Consider the following 27,373-nt stretch of genomic DNA (forward strand, 5'->3'; position numbering starts at 1 on the left):
GACTGTCATACTGGTTATTTTGCACATTATTCTGTCGTGGGTATTTATGATGAAAGATGGAAATCACTGAAAAGTCACTGTGCTCCAGCCTCAGAACATCAAGGGTATTTATACTGTTTACAACAGCATGGCGAATTTACCTGTGATAAAAGAAAGAAAGCCCCCACCTGGTCTCCTTTGTCCTTTGTTGCCACGCATGTCGCTAGTGTTCATTCTTCCCTGTTTACAAATTGAGTTTTTGCTCTTGGATTTGCTTTCAACAGAGATTGTGATATTCCGCGGCTCGACATCGCGACGGAAGGAACGCGCAGCGCGAGCGCACGGCCCGCGCTATACGTAATGGTGACGTACCAGGTGACGTCATTATGACACGAATTTGTAGTTTGCCCTGCAACGGATGGATGGCGCTGACGGTCTTTATCATGGCCGCCCTTGAAGACGTGGTGGCCAATGCAAGCTTCGCTACCATTTATATTTACCTTGTGGATTCGTTCTTAGCGTACCTGACCTCAAAGGCGAGACCGCTGTCAACGGGCGACCAATACGTCGCATAAAGCATCGCATCCTATTCCGCTTTACTTCGTCGATAAACCCATGCAGAGGCCACCTAATCAAAGCCATTGATCGCAGAGTCGTTGTCATGGTCTCAAACATGCACACGTACATATATTAAATATGGAAATCAACGGTGGTAGCTAAGGTTGTTTCATAAAGGGTAAATCTGCGAAGGACGGAGATGGAGGGGGCTTCGCCCAGAAGGAGCATTGGCGTTCGCGGAATCCGTGAAGGATCTCGTCGCGGATGCCGTTGAATATGACGTAGGTCCGGTTCATCTTCGTGTACGCGGGCCATGGTAGACCGCTTGCCAGCGTGAGAGAGCTGTAGGAACAAAAATCCACAATAAGTCATTGTATAAAGAGGTACGTCGAAAAGGGGACAAAAATAAAACACTGTCAAGGAGCCCGCGAAGAAGTGCAGTCTACCTGATGAAGTGCAGTCTCTTGCACGAAAGTTCTTGTTCGAATAAATATTAGTTGCTCCTAACCGTTTTTCATGTTACGTATAAAGAGGTACGTAGAGAGCCAATGTTCTTGCCGTAAAACGCATGTATTGCAATGCCTCTTGGACATTTCGTGGCATGAGATGCTGCACTCCTGACATCAGAATTGACCCTCTACGCTTTAAAGGAGCAGTCTAGAGGTACACAACTTTGTGTCTGTTTTTGGTCCGTATGGAATGTTTGGCACCCGAAAACAGTTTTCCTATAACTAGTAGAACCGTAGCGAAATTGGGACGCCTGCAATAGCCCCCGGAACCTCCCGTGCGCGAAACACCCTCCTTCGCCTTCACAATAGACACGTGAGGAGCGCCGCCACGCGCGTCACTATGTGACGTGAGTGGTAGGGACGCTCCTCATTGGACCTGGGATCACATGATCCAGATGAGCAACACCGCGCGGGCCGGAGCGTCTGCTACCGCTTCGGATACGATAGGCGTTCTCCGGCTGCGTGATGTCCGAAAAGGAGTATTTAGAAGGCTATCTACGACACAACCTCGAGTTTTTGGGACCGCTGACACCACGGGAAGAACGAGTCGAACGAATCTAACTGCGTGATATACAGCGATTCCCCAGTGCTTCCCGACGGCGTGCGACCTGGCTGACCGCACAGTTGGTTCAATGACTAACAGGTGGCGCCACAATAGCGCCATCATTGCTTGCTTTCTGCTACTGTGACATTTATGAGCAGCGAGTGCGTCCTGTGCCTTTTCCTGGTGTGGTACTGGTACTGTGCTGTCGCACCAGGAAGGTCTTGAGCGACGCCATCGGGACGTGGCAATTGGTGGGTACGTGCACGGACATGTATGTACGTGCGGTATTGCATCGCCATGCCGACCAAGGGGAAATATCTGCTGCTGTTCCATCGTTGACGTACGACGACGCGCTCGGCGGTAATTGATAATCGGATATAACTCTTGTGATCGCAATCTTATTTTGTGGGGCTGCATATATGCTTTGTTTTTCAGAAAACGTGATATAATCATGTAATGAATAGCAGTCGACAAGAAACAGCTCGCAGTGTTCGTATTTTTTTTTTAATTCCGTGTTAGCGCCGCGAAGCAACTGTGGCTATGGGGGCGTATAGACGTGGACAGATGGAGATGGGACAGCAGGAAGGAGTGGGGGACAGGGGGTTATTATGCCGTCCTGGGCCCACATTCTTTTGGAAAGTCTCCGGAAAACCCAGGGAAAACCTCAGACAGCACAGCAGGTGACAGGATTCGAACCCGTGTCACCTCCCAGTCTCGGCATAGAAAGCGAGCTTCTTAACTACTATGCCACAGGAGCTGGTGCAGTGTTCGTAGCAGACGGTTTTTTTCTACAAACGGATGAGGGGGCTCTCTACCACAAACGTCACACTAGAGTGGGTGTGCTCTGCAGTTGGAGCGCTCCGACCTGTCACCGCGGCAGCGATTTTGCAAATTAATTGCGCCTCGGTGAAACAACTTTGGACAGTAATATATTGTAGGAATGCTTTTCACATACTGCTTTACAAGATGACAGCGGTTTTTGGCCATGTTGAACACAACTTTAATGCTCCTTTAAGTCGTTCGATGAACAATACAGTGCGTTGTACAGTTTCTTAAGTCTTAAATTTTAGTTTCGCCTGCACTACGTTTGTAATCTAATCTATATCTTGATTCATGCACACAAGGGTGCTCTAAACGGTTATCACTCGTCTCGCACCAAATGAGTGGCTCACAAAAATGTACTTCGATGACTGCGTCACTTCGGAAAACTTGTATCACCACAACCGGAATCACCGAATTTGAATTCACAATATTGTATTCCGTGGGGCTATTTGCGTCGAAGAAACGACGGCCTCTGACAAGGTGAAGATGATATTACAGTCGACGGTATTGGTAACACAATGCTCCAACAAGCGGGAACGGATAGTTACCTATGCCCACAGGAGGGCGTATAAGCGCATCTACTACTAACAGAAGTAACCTTTAGAAGATATTCATCGCACGTTAAAGAACCCTCAGGTGGGCAAAAGCAATCCACAGACCGACCGCTGTGGCGTCGCTCATGATCTCCGTTGTCTCGCGACGTAAACCCCCAATTATTAATTATTCTTATTTTAGAAGGTAGCTGAGTTGCAATAGATCATTACTAGCGCTCCGTAATGTAAAAGCCTGGGTCTGGCTAACAGTCTCAGAACATTACATTATGGAGTTCATCCACCAGCTAGCCTGCATCTACGCCATTTTGTCTATTACTAGCGCTACTCTCGTTCGAATACTCAAAATATTATTCACCGGTACAGTGTTATTTGCCATTATTGCTAAGCCAGATTCACAAATACATTTCTACAGACGTCGCTTAACCATACTGTGTTCCTGGCATTCGTGATCAGCTATTTTTTATCCATCCACATTTGAACACGACAATCCACGATGAACACAATTGGACGGGGAAAAAAGGGGGGGAGGGACTCGTTACCAGGAGTGTCGTTCGGGTGCCGGAAAAGCAAATGTGCCAAACTCACCCAGTCTTCGCAAACGTCGTCCACGCATAGATGACGTTCTTGCTCAACTCTACCAATTGAGGCGAAGCCTTCTCCATGGGCTCGCCGAAGAGCAGGGAGTTGTCCAGGTGATAAGCCCTCGCTCCCTCGTTCTGCAAAACTTCCGCCCAAGGATTGTAGTCCATCAAAAAATAGTACACCTTGCGCCCCCTACTCGACAGTTCATCCGCCAGAAACTGTAGAGGACATTGTATCATAAAGTCCCCTACGATATCTCCGAGGGTGGCTTCACGGCTCAAGGCTCCATAGACGTCATATTCTTTCATGGCTGCTTCGGGACTTCGCACGCCAAACTTCCCGAGATACGACGTTCCAAAGCGTCGTAGTGTCCTGTTGAGCAGGTTGGATAAGGAAATACTGATGCTGTTGGACGCGATCTGGCGACCTTCTCCGATAACGTTGCCGAGCAAGACATCAACAACTGAGTAGTCAGCGACCTGGGGAAGAAGATATCGTGTGCGCATTACGTTGTCGTTTGTTCTAACCGCCACAGATTAGTTAACCTGCGGTCAATACAAGGGCTCACGAACTGGATTATCAAAAAAAGAAAAGGTACCGGGGTCAAAACGGTCGGTAGACAAGCAGCTGCACTGAATTTCTTTTTGAGGTAAATGGCTTTAGGGCATCGTTTAATGGCGTCACGGAAAGAATCAAATGTTTTTTTGTTTTGAAACCTCACACAATGATTGCTAATTAGTAACGGCTGTTGATGGGACTCTCCGGTCCAAAACTTTACTTTTATTTCGAAACTTTACGGCGAGTTGCTCCGGCACCGCCGACACGGAGTCGCCGGCTTGCGCGCGCCAGGGAAGGCTCATAATTTAAAACCGGTCAAATGAGCGCTCGCATACCGGAGGAGTGGCCACAGGAGCCAAAGGGCTGGTGAGAGTTCAGAACTCGCGCTTCGACATAAAAATTCCGACGTTTCATGGCGTTTGATGACGCGAAAAGCTCGTAGCGCCTCACTTTAGTCCGCAAAGGAAGTTTGCGAAAGCGAGTTTCATCCCCTTGGTAAACGCATCGGAAGCCTTTTACATCTTGCGGTCGGTTGGTCGAGGCCTCTGAGAGGGCGACGATGTTGCACTTGGCCTGTACCGGGGCAGCTGCTATATGCCGCTAACATGTGCATTGCTCAGGCTCTGGCCTGTAGCAGGCTCTGCACGTTAACGGCCACTATGGCAATGTTGTCTTTCTCCCTGGCCCGCTGCACCATATTTTCGGAAATCTTCAGAGTTGTATGTACATTGTTGTGGTCTAGTCTGCGCATCTCATATTTGAGTAACCTGTCCCGTGCTCCGTTCTTGTGGTAGAATATGAAGTTTCTGTCGGCGTTGTTTAGATACAGCTCCTCGATAGCTGTGGCTCTGGAAAGGGCTGCGTAGGCAAGGCGCAAATGGTGCTCCCTATAGGTGGCCTCTTCAAACTTGTATATGGTAATGGCGCTCATCTGGGCAACGCACAAATGATTCCTCTCACAAGAGACTCCCGACGCGCTTATAGCGAGTGATTGTGACGCTTCTCCAGCCGATGGTTATGGTCGTAGTTACCGCTGCGCCATTAAAAACACGAATCATCAACCAGCCGATGGGTACCCATGAGGGTAGAATGCAGGGAAGGAGGCCCTGCGCGATCCTGGACCTGGGCATGGTAGCCTCGGAGGAGATATGTAACGACAGCCGCTGCACCTTGCAATCCACGTTCCGTTCGATATGTCTAAAGACGCCCATGCTGCCACTGACTAAGTCATCTCCCACGTCAACGTTGGCCGTTGTCATACTTAGAATGCTTGCCAAAGGCGAGGTTGATGATCGCCGGAACATCCCCCATGCCGTTGTTCATCTTAACACTTTTTGTTGGAGTCTGTCAGGATGTCGTGAGTCTTGCAGCCGATGTAATTGTTTTCGGCTTCCCAAACGAGCGCGTCACCGTTGTTGCGAACCGACTGATAGTAACGATGGCCGCATTCCCCACACCCTGGACCGGAGGGTGAAGAGAAGAGAAGGGAGTTGGCTCAAGACGAGAGCCGCCGATATTTCGAACAGAGACTGTTCTTCTTCTGGGCACCTTACTCATGATTGGAGAGAATGGCCATTCACTCCGGCCGTAAAAGCCTGTACGGATCCTTTCTTCCGTCCGGGCTGTTGACCCACAATTCGCATGAACCTTTAACACGTCATACCTAACCTTTAAATACCATGCCAATGACGAGGATGGTGCCCAGAAGAAGAACAGTCTCTGTTCGGAATATCGGTGACTCTCGTCTTGAGGAAACTCCCTTCTTACGTCCCTACCGGTTCGCTGGACCGGAGTATAGGCAGACAGGAGACAAGACACCAAGCAGTGATTTATCCAAAAACCCCTGCACCCCACTAACACCACAAAATCTGGAGCAGACCTCCTAAAATTTTGTGAGATTGCACAATATGTCGTCAAAAGGATGTAAATACAGCCCCTTGCGGAGCTTTCTTACGAAGCAGGGCACAGGCTCGTTCTCCAATGGCTTCCAGCGCATTGCGAAGTCGAAGGCAATGAACAGGCTTACAGCGCTGCCAAAGCAGCTCTCTCGTCTCGGAGGCGGATGCGTATTGCACTGCTGACAGGAGATCGTCGGTCCGTACTTCGACGTCTCGTGACTCCTCTGGCTACCCGCCACCGGACCGGTGGCATTCTCCCCCCAGCATGCTGAGCAGAGTTGATCCAGCGCTCGGTTTCCGCATGCCTCGACATATCTCTCTTCAAGATGCCGCATTAGTTCATCGATGCGGCATGCGATGTGCTTTCACAGCACAGTGGCGTTACCGCTTGGGGCAAGTTGACTCTCCCCACTGCAGTCACTGCGGTGCTGTAGAAGATCTATAGAGCACATTCTTCTCCATTGCCCACACTACCAACCTTCCCGAACCGTACTCTCCGGATACCTTAACGAGCTAGACTCTCGCCTCCTCTCTCTCGCAAAATTATTTTGTCCCCCGCCACATCCAGCCCACCAACGCTCTGCCCTCAAAGCTCTCTTCACCTTTCTGGACACCATGGCAGTTCGATCCTTATTGTGAAGGGGCTCATTATTTCATTCCCCGCATCACCACCAACAATAGGGTAGAGTATCGCCCCCTGGCGATGCAACTCCCCAGTCGTCATTTTGTAATAAAGTTGTTGTTGTAGACTTCGCTTAGCATGAACTTAAAAACCATACTTCAACAGAATATTTATGTAATATATTGAACATATGTATCCATTCTTTTCTCTTCGCTCATCTGCTTTCATGTTTAAAGGCAATCTATTCAGCGGAGCCTGAAACCCCTGAGGTGAGACAGCCTGATCACTGCAACCCACTATTCAGAGCAGAAGAATGCTGTGCAGCCGCCTTCCAGATTCCTCTTTGCAGCATTGTTTTGCCTACCGGCCTTCGGGCTCTGTATAATGTTCGCAAATTTCTTTCCTTTTTTTGTTGTTTGATTTCAGTTTACTTTATCATATGCACAAATATGATATTCAGGAAGACATTTTCTGGTTGGCACCTGAATAAGTTAGGTTACTTTTAAGAGGTGCAGACTTTTGTTCCTTATCTTATAATCATTACTCAGGTGAATTACGTCCATTAGCATTCACCGGAACTGGAGTAGCATACTGAGTTATTCTTTTTCTTCCTTCAAACCAGGGCAGCCCCAGTGTATGGGAGCTAAAGTCTTTCACCGGGGTAACATTCCAGAACAACTCCAGTAACTGCTCTGCAGTTCACCCCTAAAATAAAGAAACATACGTTTGATGCACCATGTCGTGAGGAGTTTTTGTTCCAGCTACAATTCTGTGCTTTGTTTCACATTACCAAAAATAACCTTACTAACCATTACCATATCAGTGGTGTACAGCTCTGTCCAACCAGTTCAACTAGCTCAGGCCATCCTGTAAAGCCTGTGCAGCGACTTTAGCCCTTATTTGCTGATAACATAGGTGCCAATACAGTTGCTAGATGAGCTGTATGGCAGTGTAACATAAAACACATCATGTGCTTGCATATGCATAAAAAATATGCATGTGTAGCATATAATTTAGGGTTCCGCCTTTTCGGTTTGTATTTTTGAGCGGATTCGACGCATGTTTTTCGATGTTTATTGATTTCCTCGAAATCGGCGTTTTTTGATGTTTTCCCTGGCGTGTACATGGTTTACCCGACAGTTATCGGCAAATAGAAATGTAATTTCCGCACGACGCTCATTCAACATGGCGTTGTTCGGTGCGATGGCGTTTCACTGCTAACGAAAAAGTAAACAGACATTTTTCACAACCATCGTATTTCTGTATCTACATCAACAACTTGCTGGGCATGTGTAGTAATTTATCTGTGTCATGTCCTGGAATGTCCCTCTGCATTCTGTGTTTTTCGATTAAAACCGAAAACGCGGAACTCTACATATAATGTATATGTGGAGTAGTTTCAGGTATTAGCTCTTGTGTATTTTACTTATCGTACTATGTGAGCTAAATGCCGACATTTCAGCTGTTTGAGCCTAATGTCCTCGTCCTTGGCACGTATTCATGTGAGCGCACATCCTCGGTGGAACCTGCACAGCTGAGGACTGAGGAGCTGTCCAGGTGGCAAAGTGGACAGTTCTTTTACGAAGAAGGCAGATTTCCACTAGAAGACCAAGAAGCAGTTTATTTGAAATAGTACCAGTTACTTCCCCTTTTATTTTTTAAATTCCAAAATATAGGGTATGTTACGTGACTTCTGGGGATCCAGGTACCTCAACTGGTGACTTCAAGCTTATGAAATACCATACTATAAGGTGGCAATGAAGCAGGCGAGCTGGTGTCGTTAGTGTGTGTCCCTCAGTCTCAATGTTAATTATGGATGTATTACATTGTATTATACGTAGTATGCATATGTATAACATATTTTGGAAACCTGGTTGGTTGGAAACAGTCATCAGAAATAAATGCAATGTGCACAATACTCTTACAGAATACGTTGCAGTTGATTTTCTGTAGGCATGGTTGCTGTTAATGTTAACTGTTTACATTTAAGAGGTGCTCAACACTGAATGCCTCATTAAACACGAATTCTTGCGTGAAACATATTCTTAGGCAAACAATATGTCCTTTGACTGAAGAAACTACGGCCAGCCCATCGCGCCTGTAGACCACGAAATGCAGAGTAAATCAGAATCGCTGGAGAGCGCGAATCTGCTTTGAATAGTAATAGTAATGGAGAACACGAGTTGGAACAAGGTAAAACAAAACATTAGACCACTCAGTCTTTTACATAGATAATTCGTACAAACAAATCGAGCAAGGAGGGGCTACAGCTTCCCAATATCATAGTCACTCTTCACAACGCACTTGCCTTGTTGTCAGACGCCAATACGTAAATATAACTGCAACGCCAGGCAACCACCAGACACTTTCAATTGGTGACGGCGATAGAACCAATACAACGTTGCGGTGAATCGCTAAAGGCCCACGTATCTCGTCAGCAAAAACCTCATAGCCACGGATGTGGGTGTTGCGTTCCTTGTTGTGAACAGCCGCCGAGCAAAAGACGATTATATTCAACGAAACAGTACAGCTCACATGTCATACCTGCCAGCGCAAGTGTAGCAAACGCTTCACACACAACAGCAAACAGCAGCTAACAGCAACAACAACAACAAACAGCAACAAAAAGCAGCTCATTATAGCGTATTATCCGAACGCCCGCAATGAAGAGAAACGTAATGGTTCCGTCCTGAGTTGAGACCAGAGGACCTTGTGACCTTGTATGTGCGATCTCTAGCGCAGCAGGCGCAGTACCAGCTTTGTTTAGCGTTGTGCAACACCGGTGACGTAACGGGGGCCAGCAGCACAGGCCGCATACTTAGTTGCGCGATCCAGAGGAGGAACGCGGAAAAGAAACTTGAAGCGGACACTTCTCACAGAGTGGAGCGATTTCGCCCGGAAAAAATTCTGGCATATTAGTTTCTCGGCGGGAAGAACCGTTTCCGAAAAAAAAAGTATATATATGGGGGGTTCGATGAAATTTCATAGTCCCTTTAACCTACATTCGCGACCGAGCGAGTCCTCTTCACTGTCTGCGTTCCGGTCGTTTACTAGCCGCGATGAATCTTCGCTATCGCTTCTGTCATTAGCACTGTCCTTCTCGCGCATCTGCCCTTGTCATTGCGCAAATTGTTTCTGGTTCCTGTTTCATACCAGCAGTGGCGTAGCCACGCGGGGGCGCCCCCCCCCCCTACCTGCCACGACGGATCCACGCAAATCGCGCAAATCCGAGGAGAAAATAATATATGGGGGGGGGGGGGACAGTGTGACGATCGCAAAAGTTCTTACAGTTCCTGGTGTCTATGTAGTCGGCACTCTTGAATGGTTTTCAAAGTATGAGCTTTTCAAAATCCTTCCGATCTCGTGACACCGCCTCATTGGACATCACTGCGTAATCGTATTGTGAACGCCCAAATAAATTACCGCATTTTGCGGTGTGCACAAGTATTGTGTGTTGTCACACCACCAAGGATCAGCGGGGGGGGGGGCGAGTTTTCGTGTCGAGCCCCCCTACCTTGGCGGTCTGGCTACGCCGCTGCATACCAGCCTTCCGCATTAATTGGACAGTTCTATTAGAGAGCAAGTACATGTGCTTCTTAGGTAGTCGATCGCTTACAGCAGCTTCAGTGTGTAACCTGTAGCTGTGTATGTAATGAATGACATACTGTCTATTCTTCCATTACTTCTCGAACCCACACGCACTTGGTTAGATAGTTTTCTGGCGACACGAAACGTAGATGAACTGAATCTAAGCTCGCCCCGCTATCTCTTAGCACAGTACATGGTAGACCATTTATTTGCACCTCATACAAGTAAGGCTTGATTAGGTCATCCTCACTTTCACTATTATCACTTTCGTAGACCGTCGCTACATGTTGATTTCTACAACCTACGGCAACGTGCCCTTCTGCCATGCGCCTGTGTCATAAAATCGACTGCTTTTCCACAAAAGCTTTTACTTTTTGTCTGCCATCGCGACCTTGTTTTTTCTGTTCGCCTTTCGCCTGGTTATTCTTGGGGGTCTCGTCGTTGGTGCTATCTTTTTGTTCCCCTTTAGGGGAACTGGCCTACTTGGTCTCGAGGGTACCTTGTCCTCGTTTAGGTCCATCCCTCATAACGAGATGTATTCATCTGCAAAATCCGCGATTGACTCTATTGTCACTTCGCCGGGTTTATGGTCCGGTTATGGATGGTTTCGATTATCTCTTGAAAGAATTACTGCATTGCAATTACTCCCACTATTTTATCTGCAGCTCCGTAAGCTTCCATACTTTTTACCCATTCGCGCAGGTTTACCTTGATATCGGACGCGTGTTCCGCCAAGCTGCTCACACTTCTGCCTCTCAAGTCACGGAACATTAGCCTAAACACTTCGACAGAAAGACGAAAACGTTTCAGCAAACTCTGCTTCACCTTGTCAGCCGTTTGAATCGTCTGCCAAAAGACGGGCCCCACTGTCGGCGGCTTCGCACAGGATTACCGTCATTACGCTCAGCTTTAAGGTCAGCTTTCTATAGCGTTAAAAATGCATTAACCTTGACGAGAGTGGTCATATGTACGAACTTCGTGGAACTCAAAACAAAATAAATGCTCAGTCGTAATTGCTACGCTACGTTGCGCATACTGGTAAACATGGTTACGGCGTATAGATCAGTCGGGGCTGTGATATCCAATGTTCCGTTCACTTCTAGCGCGTGATCAAACATTGTTTTCGCCGTTGTCTGTGTACTGCCGTCTTTCCCAGCCGTATTACCCATTACGGCATCCGGAATTCAGCATTTAATTGATGCACGACGATTTTGACGTCTTTTTTTTTCTTTTTTTACAAAATAGTGTCATTATGAACCACATACAGAAAGTGGTCTCGTAGTTGAAACCAGTTTCGAGATATCGTGTTACTAACAAGAACAGATACCGAGAAGCTCTTCCATTAAGTGGAATACATTCCAGAATAACATGTAAACAGAACACAAATGTAAATGCGCTAGTTATGTAGGTAACAGCGGAGTTATTAATATATTATATAAATTATGTTATTGTACATTATAAATTATATTTATTATATAAACCAGTTATTTAAGTGACCATATACTGCGCTCAGTCTATTCTCTTCCTGTGTTTTCGTGTGTGTGTTTTGAGTGATTTGTGTCAGCGTGGTGAACCACAGGTAAGATTGCTTGCTCAGACCTGTGGCGTTTGGTGTGAGCTTTACATGTGTTGGCAAAATTGTATCATGCATGCATGATACAATTACTGTTACTGTTATACAGTTACTTGAAAGAATTATTGTATTGCAATTACATCCACTATTTTATCTGCGTCTCCGTAAGTTCCCACACTTTTTACACATTCGCACCTGTTTGCCTTGATATCGGACGCATGTTCCGCATAGCTGCTCACACTTCTGCCTCTCAAATCACGGAACATTAGCCTAAACACTCTGAACAGTCTAATCTCCGCAGACAGTTCTCCGGAGATCAAGGTTACAGGACGCCAAAGGTCGGGGAGCTAAGAACTGTCTTTCTGGGATTGGACCAGAGTGGACCACCAGACCCTTGGATCTTCCTGGGACCGGAGTACAGGCAGACAAACGACAAGGCATCAGATTCAACGGAAAAAGTGCATTTACAGTAACAAAAGGGATCTGAATTAGTGGAACAAGGTCGCAGCGTTGTGGCTCTCTTTGGGAAGTGACCGCCATTCCGTCTTTGTGGATGGAAAGAAAGGCAGCTCGAGTGGTGAAGATCATGACTTCCCGACGCACAGCGAGGTGACCAAGATGGTGAGATAACACCGTCTGTAACGACTGCGAGGTTGTATGCATCGGTACGTAATGAGAAGCACGATAACTAGACGAATTTGCCGCTCTTCATAGATTTCACGAGACATCCTCGCTTCCCGGGCGGATGCATTGTACATGGAGATGGTGCTCTTCTTCGTTTTCCCAAGGCGTTTTCGCACGCGGATGTCGCTGCGGCTCGGCACATTTTACAATGAACTGGAGTTGCTAACCCCCCGGCAACTCTATCCGCAGGTGTAGCTTGGATGCGACCACGGTGTGACATCCGAAGGCGTGCCCTCTCTTAAGGCGGATTTGTAGCCGCGCTTGAACACGTGATCTCCAGACCGCAGCCAATGAGTGCAGGGCTCATGTTCCTACTAGACCTCTCCCTGTTTGCAAACGAATGACGTCATTGTGTTCCACGTCGCCACCTATATGATAGGGTTGAACTAGGCTCGAAGCTAGGGGCGAACAAGGTCGTGCCCGAAAGCCATAGTCTTGACGGGATTACGATGGTCCCTGAAAGGAACGCAACCTTCGGTCCTAGTTTTCTTTCAATAGCAGGCAGCGAACAAGTGCCTATTCGTGGAACCCAGCCTTCGCCTTCCGCAGACAAAGTCATCGGTTGCGCTATAATAAGCACGTGTGAAAGCATAGATGTGACATGGAAAGCCCATACGCACCTGATGAAGCCCTTCAGGTATAAAGAAGGGCAAGAGTTCATCGTTGTCACTCGGATACATGCGATAGCGATGGATGTCGGGAGTGTCGTTGATGTCGTAGAGGTCGACCTGGGAGAGGCACGCGACGGATTCGACATCGTCTTCGCGGTCGCAGTGGAAGTGTTTGGCGAGAGCACGCAGATTGGTGAGTGCTGAGAGACCGTGGTTGTCAGGTGGCGTCCAGAAGGGTGAGCCACTCAAGAGGATGTAGCGTTTCACCATACCTTCGGGTCAGAAGGATCAATCGTTAAGTGGAATATAGTTGTCAGTGGGTAAATATACAGCAATGATATGACGTGAAAGCGCTCTCGGTGCGCGTCCAGTTATTGTACATCTCTTCAATCAAAAGATAGTGTATTTTCCATCTTTTGTTATTGTGATCATCTTGTGAGAGCATGAGAACCACCAGAACTATACTCTCTAAATTAATAAGGGCTCACCGCTTTACCAGTTCATGTCGTCGAAAGAACCCTACATATAGGATCATACACGCGTTTCAAACGCGCATGAGTACCTTGCGTGAATCCAGCCCTTTCAACGCTGACGGCCCGTCGTTGTCACGCAACATCCATAGCGTCTAATCATTGAGGCTGAGGAACAAAGTAGGACCAAGTAAACACGACTCAAAAAAGGTGTGTACAGAGTTCGACAAAGTTTTGTATCGTGTTTGTCAGTTCCTGCTTCGTTCCTCAGGCTCAATGATTATGTGCTGTGGATACTCCACTTCAGCTATCTTGCTTAAGGGAGACCTGAGAGAGTTGTCACTCGGGTCAGTTGTCACACTCGTTGCTTAAAGCAACCGAAGCAGAGCAGCTGAGCCATTTTACGCTGTTAGCAGCATGAGCAACCACTATCTGAAGAAACTTTCATTGTAATAGAAAGTATGGCAAGCTGCATACAGCACAACACTTGTTTCAGTGACGAGTAAGTAAAATTTTCTGTGCTTGCAACTGTCAAATTTTGCGCGACGAACACTAATGCTCTAAAGAATGCACGTGTTCGTAATATTTATTCACGGATCCGGAAATCTTTTCACGGATTTTCAGTGGAATACGTTCCACAGTTAAGTCCACCGCTGAGGTAAAGTCACTGTGGGTGTCGTAGGACTCCTACGACACCCACAGTGACTTTACCTCAGCGGTTTTTACATTTACAATGCCGGTCTACAGCCAGGAATGGCTAGAGATGCGAAGCCCCGAAAAAAAAAAAACGGACATTTTGGGAAAAAAAAACATTTATTTTTCGTTTTTTTCCTCGTCTCCGGAAAAATTGTCCAAAATTTCCATGCGAAAAAATTCAAAAATGTAAATTTTCGTGCCTTCGATGCGTTCCAAACCGCCAAAAGTGCATTGGGTGCCTCTAATCCGCCGACAACCACCAACTTAGAGCTCCGTCTTGCTGCTCCAAGCGATCGCCGTCGCGTTCACATAATGTCGGAGTTGTAGTCGGAGTGGACGGGTTGTTCCAATTACTTATCGCTGAGTAGACAGCAGTCTCATGAGATGCTGTGCTCTGCATTTATGCCTAGAGGGTGAACACTACTAAAGTTTCTAGCTCATTGTATGCTGTGGCTTGGCCGACAATGCTTCGACTCAGCAGTAACCGCGTTTGTTTCCATTATTTTCCAATTTTTCGAAAAAAAAAAACCCCGAAAAAGACGGGGTTTTTTTTCGAGCGATTCAAAATTTCCGGAAATTTTGCATATCTAGGAATGGCTAGCTTGCAGTGCACCCATGGATCATGTACAGCTAGTACAAACGTATACATTGTGCAAATGTAAAGCTTAAGAAAATAGATCCTTTCTGCTTGTTTTCCATATGCACTTCTAATAAGTATTCCATTCGGTACACCTCCACAATAAAGATTACGAGAAAATACACTTGTCCCGCTACTGGGGCGTACTGTGACACTTGACGAGCTCCGCGCAATTTGTTATATACTGTCTTTGAAGCCAGCTTTAGTTTAATATGTGCGTTGTGTAGCTAAAAGATCGCAACCAAAATCCAGCGTATGTTTCACCAGCCTGACAAACGTACTTTCATCACAGCAAAATTAGAACTAAAAACTGTGACAAGTCTCCCGGGTCTCCCCTGCTCTATCTTACTCTTGACGAAACATTTTAAATGTCCATCGCGTACCCTATTAGTGCAGCTCACCTTTTGTGAGCGGGGAGACCATGAGGTATCCGGCAATGACCGCTCCGGCGTCTCGTCCAACGAGCACAATTTTCTCGGGATCCCCGCCGAATTGAGCGATGTTGCGAATACACCACTGGAGCGCAAGGATGACGTCGTATACACCGGCGTTGCCGGGAGCTGTCACCATGTGAGCGTTAAGGAAGCCGAAGATGTGAAGTCTGTAGTTGGGCACGACCACCACGACGTCTCCATCCGCGCTCAGGATCTGACCGTCGTTGGATGGAAGGTCGTTGCTCCCTTGTTCGAAGTACCCACCGTGTATGTAGAAGAGCACCGTTCGTCGTCCTGCTTGGGTGAGCAAAGGTAACAACGAACGTTATGTCACCTGCGATCAGCCATGTACGTATCAGAATTGCAGAATAAAATGTTGGTGCTGGTTTGAAAGTCAGTGTACAGTTGTTCTTTTAATGCTGGGCACGTTCCAGTGAAAAGCTAAAAAGCGTACAAACCGGATCCCGAAATTAGCTATTTAGCCTGCACCTTTAAGGCACTTTGTGTATCTATATCAGCTGGGGTCTCGCCCTCTGCCTATATCAAAATTGCTTGGTCCATGGCCAAATCCAGCGCACCAACGCTCTGCCATAAAAACACTTCAAAATGGGACACCGTAGGACTTCGGAATACGATTCAGTATTCCATTTCACCAGATTATCGCCACTAGTGAGGTAGGGTATCGCCTCAGGCGATGAAACTCCCCATTCATCCCCCATTCAAACTCCCCATTCGTCATCATTTAATGTTGTTGTTTCAGGCTAAGCTACAGGACACAGCCTCATCTGAAATTCTGTCTGAAAAAAATATACTGTACTCTTTGGCTCACTGCCAAACGTGTACGAAACGCGACAGCCCAAGCGGCAAAATGTACTGAAAGTCGGGTGCAATAGGGGTGGACGGGTAGGTGAAAGGCCTTGAACAGACTCGTGAAACTAAGGAACATCGATAAGACACATACCGTCCACCCCTATTGCACTCGACTTTCAGTACATTGTGCTGCTTGGGAGGATTGCGGGAGATAAAGGACAGTCCCTGCGCTGTCACCGTACATGATATATCCGTGCGGCGCAACAGCAAACCCGACCAAGGATGATGTGGACCGCGTGTTAAACACGAATTTCGCCTACAAACGAGTTCAAATTTTTTCTGAAGTGGTTGTATACTTTGGTGCGCATTTTGTGAACACCTGTGCGAGTGTAATGGCTGCGCTCTTTACAAAGCTCTACAAATACAAAAGCCCCGCACAAGCAGAAAACACAAGTGAAAGAACCCTCACCAACTTCTTCGCCAACTAGCTCCACGCTTTCAAGCCGCATTCCTTTCATTCTTAGCATTATGGGCCGCACGCGGCTTACGTTCCTCATTTTCGGCAACCGCGTCAGCATCTTCCGCAGCAGCATATCTGCACCATCTGCGAACTCTATACATGCGCCAATGCTCAGCAGCACATCGCTTACGCTGTGACTCCGGGGTCCCATAGCCTCAATATGAGCAGCAGCAGCAAATCAACAACAGCGGACCCGCCGAGCTCCAACGACACGAGCGATCCCATAGCATTGCGCGGCAGCAGCGCCGCCGTGCAGGAGAGAACACCAGCTGCCCCCGTATCAAATTTTTTCGTTGCCATGCAACCCTGTTGGCCGGCAGGTTCGGCAGCCGGACTTGCCAGCTAATGAGGTGTATCATTTTCATCCGACAGTGTTTACGGTTAGCAAGGCGGTGAAAGACTGCTTGAATTTGCTGTTGTGAAAGTTTGTGCTGTTTACAACAGGAGATAATGGACTCGCACGTGATTTGCCGCACGTTGTCTATGCTCGAAGTGATTGTCCGATCATCGATGCCGCATGAAGTGCGCGCTCTGGGCGTAATGGACATTTTCCACACTCGAAACGCGCGTCGAAACACAGCCGGCGCCATCTTGGCAGCATCGACTGAATATGTAGGGAACCCTCGCTAGCGCAGAACATGCGCAAAAGCCATGTGAAAAAGGTCCATACTGTTGATTTCTGTTACTACCTGCAACTAATAAAGTGTTCGACGAAATCTGTGTGATACGCATGTTCTACAACAGCTGTTAATTATGATAGCTGACCCGCTCGCCTGTTGTCGAATAAACTCGTCACTTGATAACGTTGAAGCAAATTACTTTCACGTTCTGCTGCTTGGATAAAGCTATGGCTCTCCTGCATAAATCCGCGGCGCTCTGCGGCGTTCGTGCTACCAGAGGACGTGGACGACATCACGTAAGACGCGTTGTGACACACTGGGCGAGTAGCGGCATGGTAGAGAGGGTAGAGGTGTCCGATCGTTGGTGTATTCGAATCCTACCACCGGCTGTGCTGTCTATGGTTTCCCCTGGTTTTGGGGGTAGAATTTTCACAAACATTTTGGCACAGTTCCCCTTGAAGTCAGCCCAGGGCCCACACAAGCCCTCTGTCCGCGACTTCTCGCTTGTACTCTCTCGACGGCTGTACGTCATCCACTCCCTTGGTTCCTCCGTAACGCTAACACGCAACCACAAAGGAACACACAGTAGGGAGTTTTGCACATCGGACGCGCTCTACAAGTAAGCAAGCTGGAAGCTATCATGTTCAAGAACACGAAACTGGTGCCAGTCTCTACAAAGGAATCAGGTGCTTGGCTCGTCATATTTTCGGATCGTTGTCGTAAAAAGCTTCCGATCAGCTAAATCTGTCCTGGGTGATTTCAGGCAGTATCAGACAAGGTGGTCCGGTCGGCCTCTTAGATTTTTTTCGTTCCAGTATATATTAAAGCTTGGAAAGTACATTGGCGCAGGAATGGGCTGAAAATATCTTATAGTTGTCTTTTAACAAATAATGTTCAAGACTGATCAAGACTGTTCGAGCACTGCGCTTCGTCTCAATTTTCCAAACTTCTATCTTCGTAGCCATTAAGGCCATTTTTTCCACGCTTATTGCCCATGTGCTGCCGTACTGTTTGCTTTGAATCTTTGAAGTTCTAAATTTTGCTGGTGTCTAGATAAAAAATTGCAAAGTCGCCTCATTTGCAAAAAAAATGCACTGTTTCGACGCGTAACTGCTTTTCTGCAGTTACCACAGGGTTAACATGGGTGGCATTGTTTTCTTCGTCTTTTCGTTCGTCTTTAAACGCTCTTTCCATTCACATAAAAGAGATTGTTGTAAAAGCTCGGACATACTTCCTAACGTGCGTTTAGTGAGGGGTGTACGGCAGAAACGGGCACATTCGGTTGCGCATTTTCTACATTCTCCCACTCGTGACATGATTCATAAACTCAGAGTGTAGTGAAAAAAATTCACTTCACAAATCTGTGAAATTCATTTTCGGGCTTCCCGCGGACAGCGGACCCGCGGCTTCCCGCTGACAGGCGCAGCGAGGGCGCACAGCAGAGTTTCGTCCCTTCGTGTAGTCATATTACATTTGAGATAGTCAAGTTCTGGTTTATAAGGTTCAAAATGTTCTGGTTTATAAGGTTCTGGTAAAGTTCAAATACCAATCTACACTGACAGTAGTCACGCTCCATAGGTCGGCATGAATATTGGCATATGCGCAAAACACAAATTGTGTAACAGTGAGAGACTGCTTTCCTCCATGCACTCTTCGAAGTTTTTGCCACGTACACTTCACAAAGTCGATATCCTTGCTTGCTGTTCATCTTGGTTTCTCCACAGATGTGAGGACTGTATTCCAGGAATGCGCTGGAAGTGTTTGCATCCTCGTTTGTTGGTTGTACGATAGTTCGCAATGCCTTGCGCCGGCAAATGAAGCATCTGAATATTGGGCAGGTTCGCATTTCGAATTATCTTTTTTTTGCCGTACATCTCAGGTTGTATACAGTGTGGCATTGTGCTTAACTACGCCACCGACGCCATCGCATCCACTCTTCCCGTGTCCCGTTGCAGTAAACACCCACTTTGCCACTAGGTAGCCCTTGCGTCGTAGTTCTTAGCACCTGCAGTGCTTACCACCGTAGTCCGCATAGAACACACGGTCTGCGCTATGGGATCTGTTCATTAAACGACGTTATAAAGGAGCACTGAGGTTTCTGTGTTTTCACACACAACAGGAATATATGTTCTGCCTAGGCGAAGTCGCATGAAGACAACAGGAGCGACGACAAGAGGCGCTTTCTCCGCTTCTGTCGATCGCTTCTCAAATAACTGCTCAGAAAGTGGATTATGTTTCAATGCTTTATGACACATGATCTCATCCATCGTGCACGAAATCCGCAACTTCTTAGTTCCCACCTTGAGTGTGAGCTTCGTCAATATACGGTGCCAGAAAACGCTACCGCATCTTTGACACCGCGCCATACACGTTGCTGTGATGGGGTTACTATTGAGTCTCCGCAACGGACTTCGGTCTGAAATGAGATTATTTTCATTACGCTATGCAAACTTATCATGAACAACATGTTCGATGAATATGTACAACGTCACGGGTGGGCGAATATGAAAAATGCGCTACCGACGTTTTGCCATCCCTCCCCTAAACCACCTTTTACCCCCCCCCCCCTTACTAAACGTGCGTCAGGAAGTATGCCCGAGATGTTCGAACAATTTCTTTTTTATGAATGGACAGAGCATTTAAAGACGAACAGAACGATGTCAGCTATGAAACCCCTCTGGTATTTGTAGCCTAAGCAGTTACGCGCTGAAAAAGTGCAATATTTTGCAAATGAGTAGACTTTGCGATTTTTTATCTGGACACCTGCCAACCCTAGATCCTCAAAGATGGAGCAAACAGTACAGGAGCACAGGGGCAAGAAGTGTGCAAAAAATAACGCAGTGGATATTCTGTTGACCAGACCACAGAATAATGGCGTGCTTTATTCTGTTGACCAGACCACAGAATACCGGCGCACTTTATTCTGTTGACCAGACCACAGAATAACTGCGCGCTTTATTCTGCTGGCCAGACCACAGAATAATGGCTACTTTATTCTGTTTACCAGACGCCAGACGGACTGGCTTTATTTCTGTGACAACGCCTCCTCTTTCATAAGATTAAAGGCAAGACAGGAAGTTCATGAAGAGCCAAATTTCTTTAATCCATGGATCATGGCAGCTTATACAACTTACATGCTTTTGCACACAGTCATTGATGTTGATTTATAGTTATGTCAGTCACAAGAAATATCTCCCATGTTGCTCCATGCATTGCTCAGGGAATTCAAGTGAATGCTGCGTGCACTGTTCAGTATATCATGATAGGAGTCCTGAAGCTGGAGCCACGACCGCTGGCTCGGGAATAAATATGGTGACTAGATTTAAGTTATTTGACTATATAACGTACGATTGCCATGCCCGTTAGAAACCAGAAAAGGATAACAATCAAAAACACGTGTACATGAATGTCCAGAAACTTTTACTGTGAGACACACACAAAGATCTTCAAAAGGTGTACAGATACGCGAATAAGATCGTCCATTTTCCAGCAGCCGGTAACCATATTCATGCTATACAGAAAATATACAAACTTGCACACAATCATCATCACTCCTGGCACATACCGACTGAAAAGCTACTTCATGTTATCTACAAAATATACAAACTGTTGCGCACAATCATCACTCCTGGCTCGTACCGGCTGATAAGCTACTTCATGTTATCTACAAAATATACAAACTGTTGCGCACAATCATCACTCCTGGCTCGTACCGGCTGATAAGCTACTTCATGTTATCTACAAAATATACAAACTGTTGCGCACAATCATCACTCCTGGCTCGTACCGGCTGATAAGCTACTTCATGTTATCTACAAAATATACAAACTGTTGCGCACAATCATCACTCCTGGCTCGTACCGGCTGATAAGCTACTTCATGTTATCTACAAAATATACAAACTGTTGCGCACAATCATCACTCCTGGCTCATACCGGCTGATAAGCTACTTCATGCTATCTACAAAATATACAAACTGGTGCACACAATCATCATCACTGTGCATGATGTGCATGGAGGGTAGCACTCTCTACAAAACCATGTGCTTGATTTTGGCACTTTGTCAAGTGACACACATTTAAGGTGCCTCCACTCTAGACAAGAGTCGCAGCATGCCGAGGCTGCCGTGCCAATCTTCTTCTTGCACGTTGGACAGATCCAGACGGGGTTTTTCTGCTTCATCTCCACCATTGATGTCACACATAACCATGCACCATCTTCGAAGTACACCTTTAGCTCTGACAGATTGCAGCAAACATCAAGAATTGCTGACGACACATTTTGTGGTATGGCTTCCACTCCATCCTCTGAAATCTTAATTCCATTCAACGCAAGGGCCACGGTCCTACTATCAGCAAGCCAACCATGCATAATCCTTGCACGATCCACAGGGGCCTTCTTGAGAAACGGCACTGGTCGTGTACACCTCCGCTTCAGTGGGAGTCCAGTGACCGTCTGTCCCCTTCCCTTTGGCCGTCCACTGTGTTTTAATGAAGTTGGCATCCGGATATGTCCGAAGGGATTTGTGGAACCTAGATTTATACAGCAAAAGTAAATAAACACAACTTAGTCTAAAGATAAACAGCTTTAGCCAACAATACTCAAACTCACCTTCAGAAGATTCAACAGTGATATGTGGAATGGATGGTGGGCCCACATTTTGTTGGATGGAGCTTGGCAAAATGCCCGTTGTGTAGGTTGGCTCATGACACGCAGGGCTCATGGAACTTCCTGCTGCTGTGGCCTGTGATTGATCTACTGAAATGCAAGTCCTGGCCGTCACCATGCATCACACCCTAGTGACACAGCAGCCATACAGACATGACCGACGAGCAACCGCGCCGTTGGAAAGAAAGGCAATTACCTGACGGCTGCACAACAGCATCTAGTCTTGTGTAGTGGTGGGGAGGCAGGGCATCCTGGGCTCTGAAGCTACTGGAACTTCCTGCTGCTGTGGTCTGTGGTTGATCTACTGAAATGCAAGCGCCCGACAGACGAAAAACAGCAAGGTGAAGGGCAGATCCACGTAGTGTTGTAGCTCGCTGCCATCTATGTATATTCTGCATTATCATGACTATTCACTATTAGGCTTAACCTGAGGCTTAGCAAACTCACCTGGAGTGGTAACCCTTTGTGAAACATCTGTGCCCTCACCAGCCATGACTAATTCTGCAAGGTGGATCTCTTTCCTTTCTTCTATGCTTTACTTCAACTGCTTCAACAGGGCCAGGGTCTGCTGATAATGTCTCATGGGCAGCTCTGCTACCCTTGTTGCAATTTGTTGCAGAAGCAATAGAACCTGGCGGTACTTCTGACATTCTGTCATTATTTTTTTTGTGGGGCATGGTAGATGTGAGAACGTCTGTGCGGCCAGCACTGTCAGGCTCCGCGATGAACATCCGACAGGACGTTTTGTAAAAGTTCTTTGTCCACCGAACTGCTACACATTCCTCAAAAAAGAGCGGCAACCCCAGTGACCTGCGGTAGAAAAATATGTGCCTGCATGGCAACTTCATTGATCTTGCAAGATTACACGTGCAGCTCTGTTCTGTCACAGTCAGGTCATAATAATCCAAGGAGTTCAGTTCTGAGGCCTTTCGTAACTGCTTTAGGATGATTGAAGACGCATATGGTGTAAGCAGGTTCAGTATGCCTCTTCGCATTGAGAGAGTTTGTTCCACTGGAGCTTTCAACAGGGCTTCCATTGCTCGGTGGTCCCGTTCTACACGCAAACTGTTGACGACTGTGATGAGGTCAGCAAACATCTCGTGGAGGGGTGCGTACCGTTTGATAACCTGCATAATTTTCTGGTTGATGGCCTCAACGCGGTTGTTTGTCGAATTCCCAAAGGTTTCTGCTTTGTGCTTCAGTCCTTCAACCCATTCGTTGCGGATCCCGTGCCAGTTCACATCAAAATATGCTATGGCTTTCTTGCATTCCGTGTTCCGCAGTTGTTGATAGAGGTCATGATATTCATCTTCAGACTCTGCATAGCACAATTTCTGAAGTACCTCCAGGAGATGGATTCGTATTCAACTGGTGATGTCCATTTTTTCAGTCGTAACTTCTCTCTTGAACGTGCGCAGCACATGGAAGAGACATATCACATGCACTGCGCAGGGAAATATACTTTTTAGTACCTTCCTCTCCACAAAGTCTTTGTCGGTCATTTTGACGCTGGTATGGCTGGTCGGCCCACAGTGCGCTAAGAATCTGTCGAACAGAGCCCGCAGGGTTGCTTCCTCCTCATTTGCGCAAAGCACAAGGGCAACCACCTCACTCTCGCCATTGGAGTCTTCAAAAAGTACGACGTAGAGGGGCATTCTTTTGTCATTAGTTTTATGGATTGCGTCAACAAACACAATCTCCGGGAAGTTCATGTACGCATTCCTCATGTCACTGTTTTGGTAGAAGAGCCCAACGAACAGGTCGTCGTCATTTACAAGGCCATTCATCACGCCACCCGATTTTCTTAGATCTTCTGCAATCGTTTCCAGCGTGGAGCCTTTCACTTTTTCTGCTTTCATTGAGGTTGAGAGCTTGTGCAGGTCTCTGAGAAGCACTCTCTTCCCAGCATTCGGGAAGTGATTCGGAACACACTTCTTGTTCGCCTTCACTGAAAGCAGCTTTGTAGCTTCGTTTTTTTCCTCTTGGTTGAGCCTTCGCTGCCGAGAGAGCTGATTGAAGCATTTCTGAAAGAAAAGGGTGTATGAAAGCAGCGAAGAAGACAGAGTGGAGCGTGCGGGTTAATCCGTACCTCACTCAAATGATTGTTGTGCTCGTCCGAAAATGTTTCCACCTCGAGGCTTTTCCCATCCGTAGAGGCGAGCAGGCATATCTCTGCAGGGCAGTGAATCTTGAAAGTTCTGTACGGAAGGAAAAAGACACCGGTGCCGTCACTGTCCATCTGTAGCTCTTTTTCCCGTTCGCTTGTCGTGATAACTAAAACACTAATCGTTTTGCACGTGCTTACGTCTGATGAGGCCGAGATCCCGTTGACTCCGACTGATGTTGTCGTCCTCCATGTTTGTAAGTCAAGCTCTAGTACTGCAGGCTGCCACTCATGGGGCGTACGATGCCTTTTTTCCGTGCTCCGCTTATAGTACAGCATTTGCTGATCCAATACTCTGCGTACACAGTTCGCTCGTACTCAGCTATCGCCAAGCTGAGCTCATCAAACGAGGCAAATGTCGTGCCCACTTGCATTACTACGGTGAACGGCGCAGACACCCAGTCTGGTTCGAACTGGGCAACCGCGGCGATGACGTCACGCCCAAACGGATAGGCGGAGGATTATCCCGTGGATCAGACCGTCTGGTCAACAGAATAAAGCGCGCCGTTATTCTGTGGTCTGGTCAACAGAATATCCACTGCGAAAAAATAACTGCATGGCCTTTAGGGCTACGAAGATACCAGGCTGGGAATTTGCGAGGAAGCGCAGTGCTCGAAATGGTCAGTTTTGTGCACTATTTAACAACAGCAAAACAGTATAAGATATTTTCAGCTATTTCACCCGCCGATGCACTTCTTAAGTACTAGGCTTCAATATACAGGGTGTCCCAGCTAAATGCGAACAGATTTGTAAAAAATACATATATCGCTTTTTTCGAGATGAAGTCAGTTGCAATGTAGTATATGCTGAAGGGCACAAGCGAACTCCTAAGGCAATGTCACAATTAACGTTCAATAATTATAGGAGCGAATTATAGGAGGAGGAACTTTTGAATTATAGGAGCGATGAAGTTGCCCCGATGAGAACATCTGGTCCCTATGGTTACATGATACCGTAGCCGTTTTCAGAACAAAAATCCGTTCGATTGATCGACGGTAAAAAGTTCGTGAATGAACACTTTTTTTTCTTTATTCTGTTGATAGCGCATCCCCAGAGGAGCGTGTTCCCAAGCAGCACAATGTACTGAAAGTCGAGTGCAATAGGGGTGGACGGTATGTGTCTTATCATTGTTCTTTAGTTTCACGAGTCTGTTCAAGGCCTTCCACCTACCCGTCCACCCCTATTGCACTCGACTTTCAGTACATTTTGCTGCTTGGGTTGCCTTCACTCCCAATGTGAGAGGGTGAAGGAGCACAGTGCCGCCTCATGCGTCGAAGATGAGCTTTAACTCGCGGAAACAAAACAAAAACAAATGTGTCGGGTGACACTATCGGAACTGCCCTTATCTTGGGCTGCATTTCCTGTTTTCTTTTAATCTTTTTCCAGGACGCAAGAGGCGATAGTTTGCTCTTTCACCCTCTCACATTCAGGGTGAAGTAAAAACGCGTCTCCGAAGGTGCGCAATGAAGAAAGAAAGCCAAAAATTGCGTTCCTTCACGAATTCTTTGCGGACGATCTATCGAACGGATTTTTGTTCTGAAAACGGCTACGGTATCAGGTGACCAAAGTGACCAGATGTTCTCATTGGGAGAACTTTGTAGGTTTTATAATTAAAAAGTTAGTTATTGAAAGTTAATTATGACATTGCCTTAGGAGTCTACTGGTGCCCTCTTAAGAAGTGCCGTTCAGCATATGCTACGTTGCAACTTACTTCATCTCGAAAAAAGCTATATATGTATTTTTTTTAAATCTGTTCGCATTTAGCTGGGACACCATATATCTTTGAATGAAAAACATCGTGGAGCTCGACCTGACTACCCTGCGTGATTCTGCCCGAAATCACCCACCTAATTCTTCAAAATATTCCCAACTGAACCGGGACCGCGATAAAGAAACCATCAAGGCGGAGATAGCACATCACTAGTCTAGACCCCACTGACGCTACGGCTTCGCCGAGGCCCAAACGTGCATTCAAGAAATCCTCTCCCGTTTAATAATAGACTTTATGCGACGATCAAAAGGGGACAATGATGAAATCGTGCCAAAGATAATTGACGCCAACAAAGCTATGGCGTATCATTCTTTCCTGTCACTCTCCCTCCTACCTAGAGTTCCAATGTCCGACGGAGCCCAGACGTTGAGATGAAGGCACTCTTCGGTGGAGTTCTCGTTCGAGGACCTTTCGCCAACCATTCCTCTTGGGCTGATTTGTGGACAGGGGAACCGCTTTCGCCTGACAAGTACAACGTCGGGAACGTTGTCCGGTACGTCGACCGGTACAGGCTTTCGGAAACGCAGTTCCCTGACTGGAGCCTGCGTCCATATAATTATACCAAGTACGGAAGTCGTCCTTTTTACACTGACTGTGCGGGCAAAAAGAATACAAAAGGGACAAGCATTTTACCTGAGCGTAAGGGATCCCATAAAACGCCTTTAGCCTTCGAGATCCAACGGTCAGCAAGCGTCCGCTGACCATGCCACTGCTAGTACGGACCTGGAATACAGCTGTCGCGTTGAACTGTTGCACAACAGAGCGCCGCAGGAAGGCTCGGGGTTGACCTTGTGCCGAAGCAACAACCGTGCGTGTAGCGATGAAGTAGCCGGTCAACACCATCAGGAAGACCATCATTGGCAGAAATAGCACCCTATAGAAATACGCCCATCTAAACCACCTAAGCCTTCGCTGATCACCTCGAAAACCATATTCTGATTCGCGTGTCCTGATGAGAAACACGTTTACTTAGGTGAAGGCCTCGCCCCTTCGATTCAATCATGAAACGACACAAAGAAAGCCTGTGTCATTCCTATATCTTGTGCTCTGCGGCCCGACTACATGGCCTCGTTTCGTTGTTCTTGGTTTGGCTACAGTTGAATGAAGAGGGTTAACACGTAGGTACTTACCACTTGGGTACATTTCCACCATTGTCTCGAGGATTCTTCTCGTCTATTTCAGGCGATTTTGTGCTACTAGAAGAAGGAAAGTATAGAATAATATGCATCCGAAAACAAATGGTAGGCCTTATTTCGTAGCGAAACAGTCACGAATAAACCCCGCGAATTTTCGTTGCAAATAAACTTTATGCAATTAACAGAAATGACTAGGCAGGTAAATGAACGTTATCACGTATGTGCGCAGCCTATGTTCTCCAGGCTCTACACAGATGGGGATTTCGTACTGTGCAACGGCAATGGGAATTCTTACGCCAAGGAGTTCTGCTCTATATCGACAGAGACGACGCTGCTTTTGTGGGTCGTATCAACAGTGGTTTCTG

General features: G+C 46.9%; 1 protein-coding gene across 1 annotated transcript; it reads right to left on the reverse strand.

Annotated features, from left to right (window-relative positions):
- Positions 1–646: 646 nt before the first annotated feature.
- LOC135401249 (acetylcholinesterase-like) lies at positions 647–27,373 on the reverse strand. The gene is made up of 8 exons (XM_064633534.1): positions 27,304–27,373; positions 27,003–27,065; positions 26,506–26,746; positions 26,207–26,414; positions 15,287–15,613; positions 13,092–13,354; positions 3,552–4,027; positions 647–879 (listed from the first exon to the last, which is right to left on the reverse strand). Exons 3-8 carry the CDS (start codon positions 26,728–26,730, stop codon positions 696–698), a joined length of 1,683 nt encoding a protein of 560 aa, XP_064489604.1. The 5' UTR covers positions 26,731–26,746; positions 27,003–27,065; positions 27,304–27,373; the 3' UTR covers positions 647–695.

This window comes from Ornithodoros turicata, chromosome 1 (genome assembly GCF_037126465.1).
Source record: "Ornithodoros turicata isolate Travis chromosome 1, ASM3712646v1, whole genome shotgun sequence".
NCBI lineage: Eukaryota > Metazoa > Arthropoda > Arachnida > Ixodida > Argasidae > Ornithodoros > Ornithodoros turicata.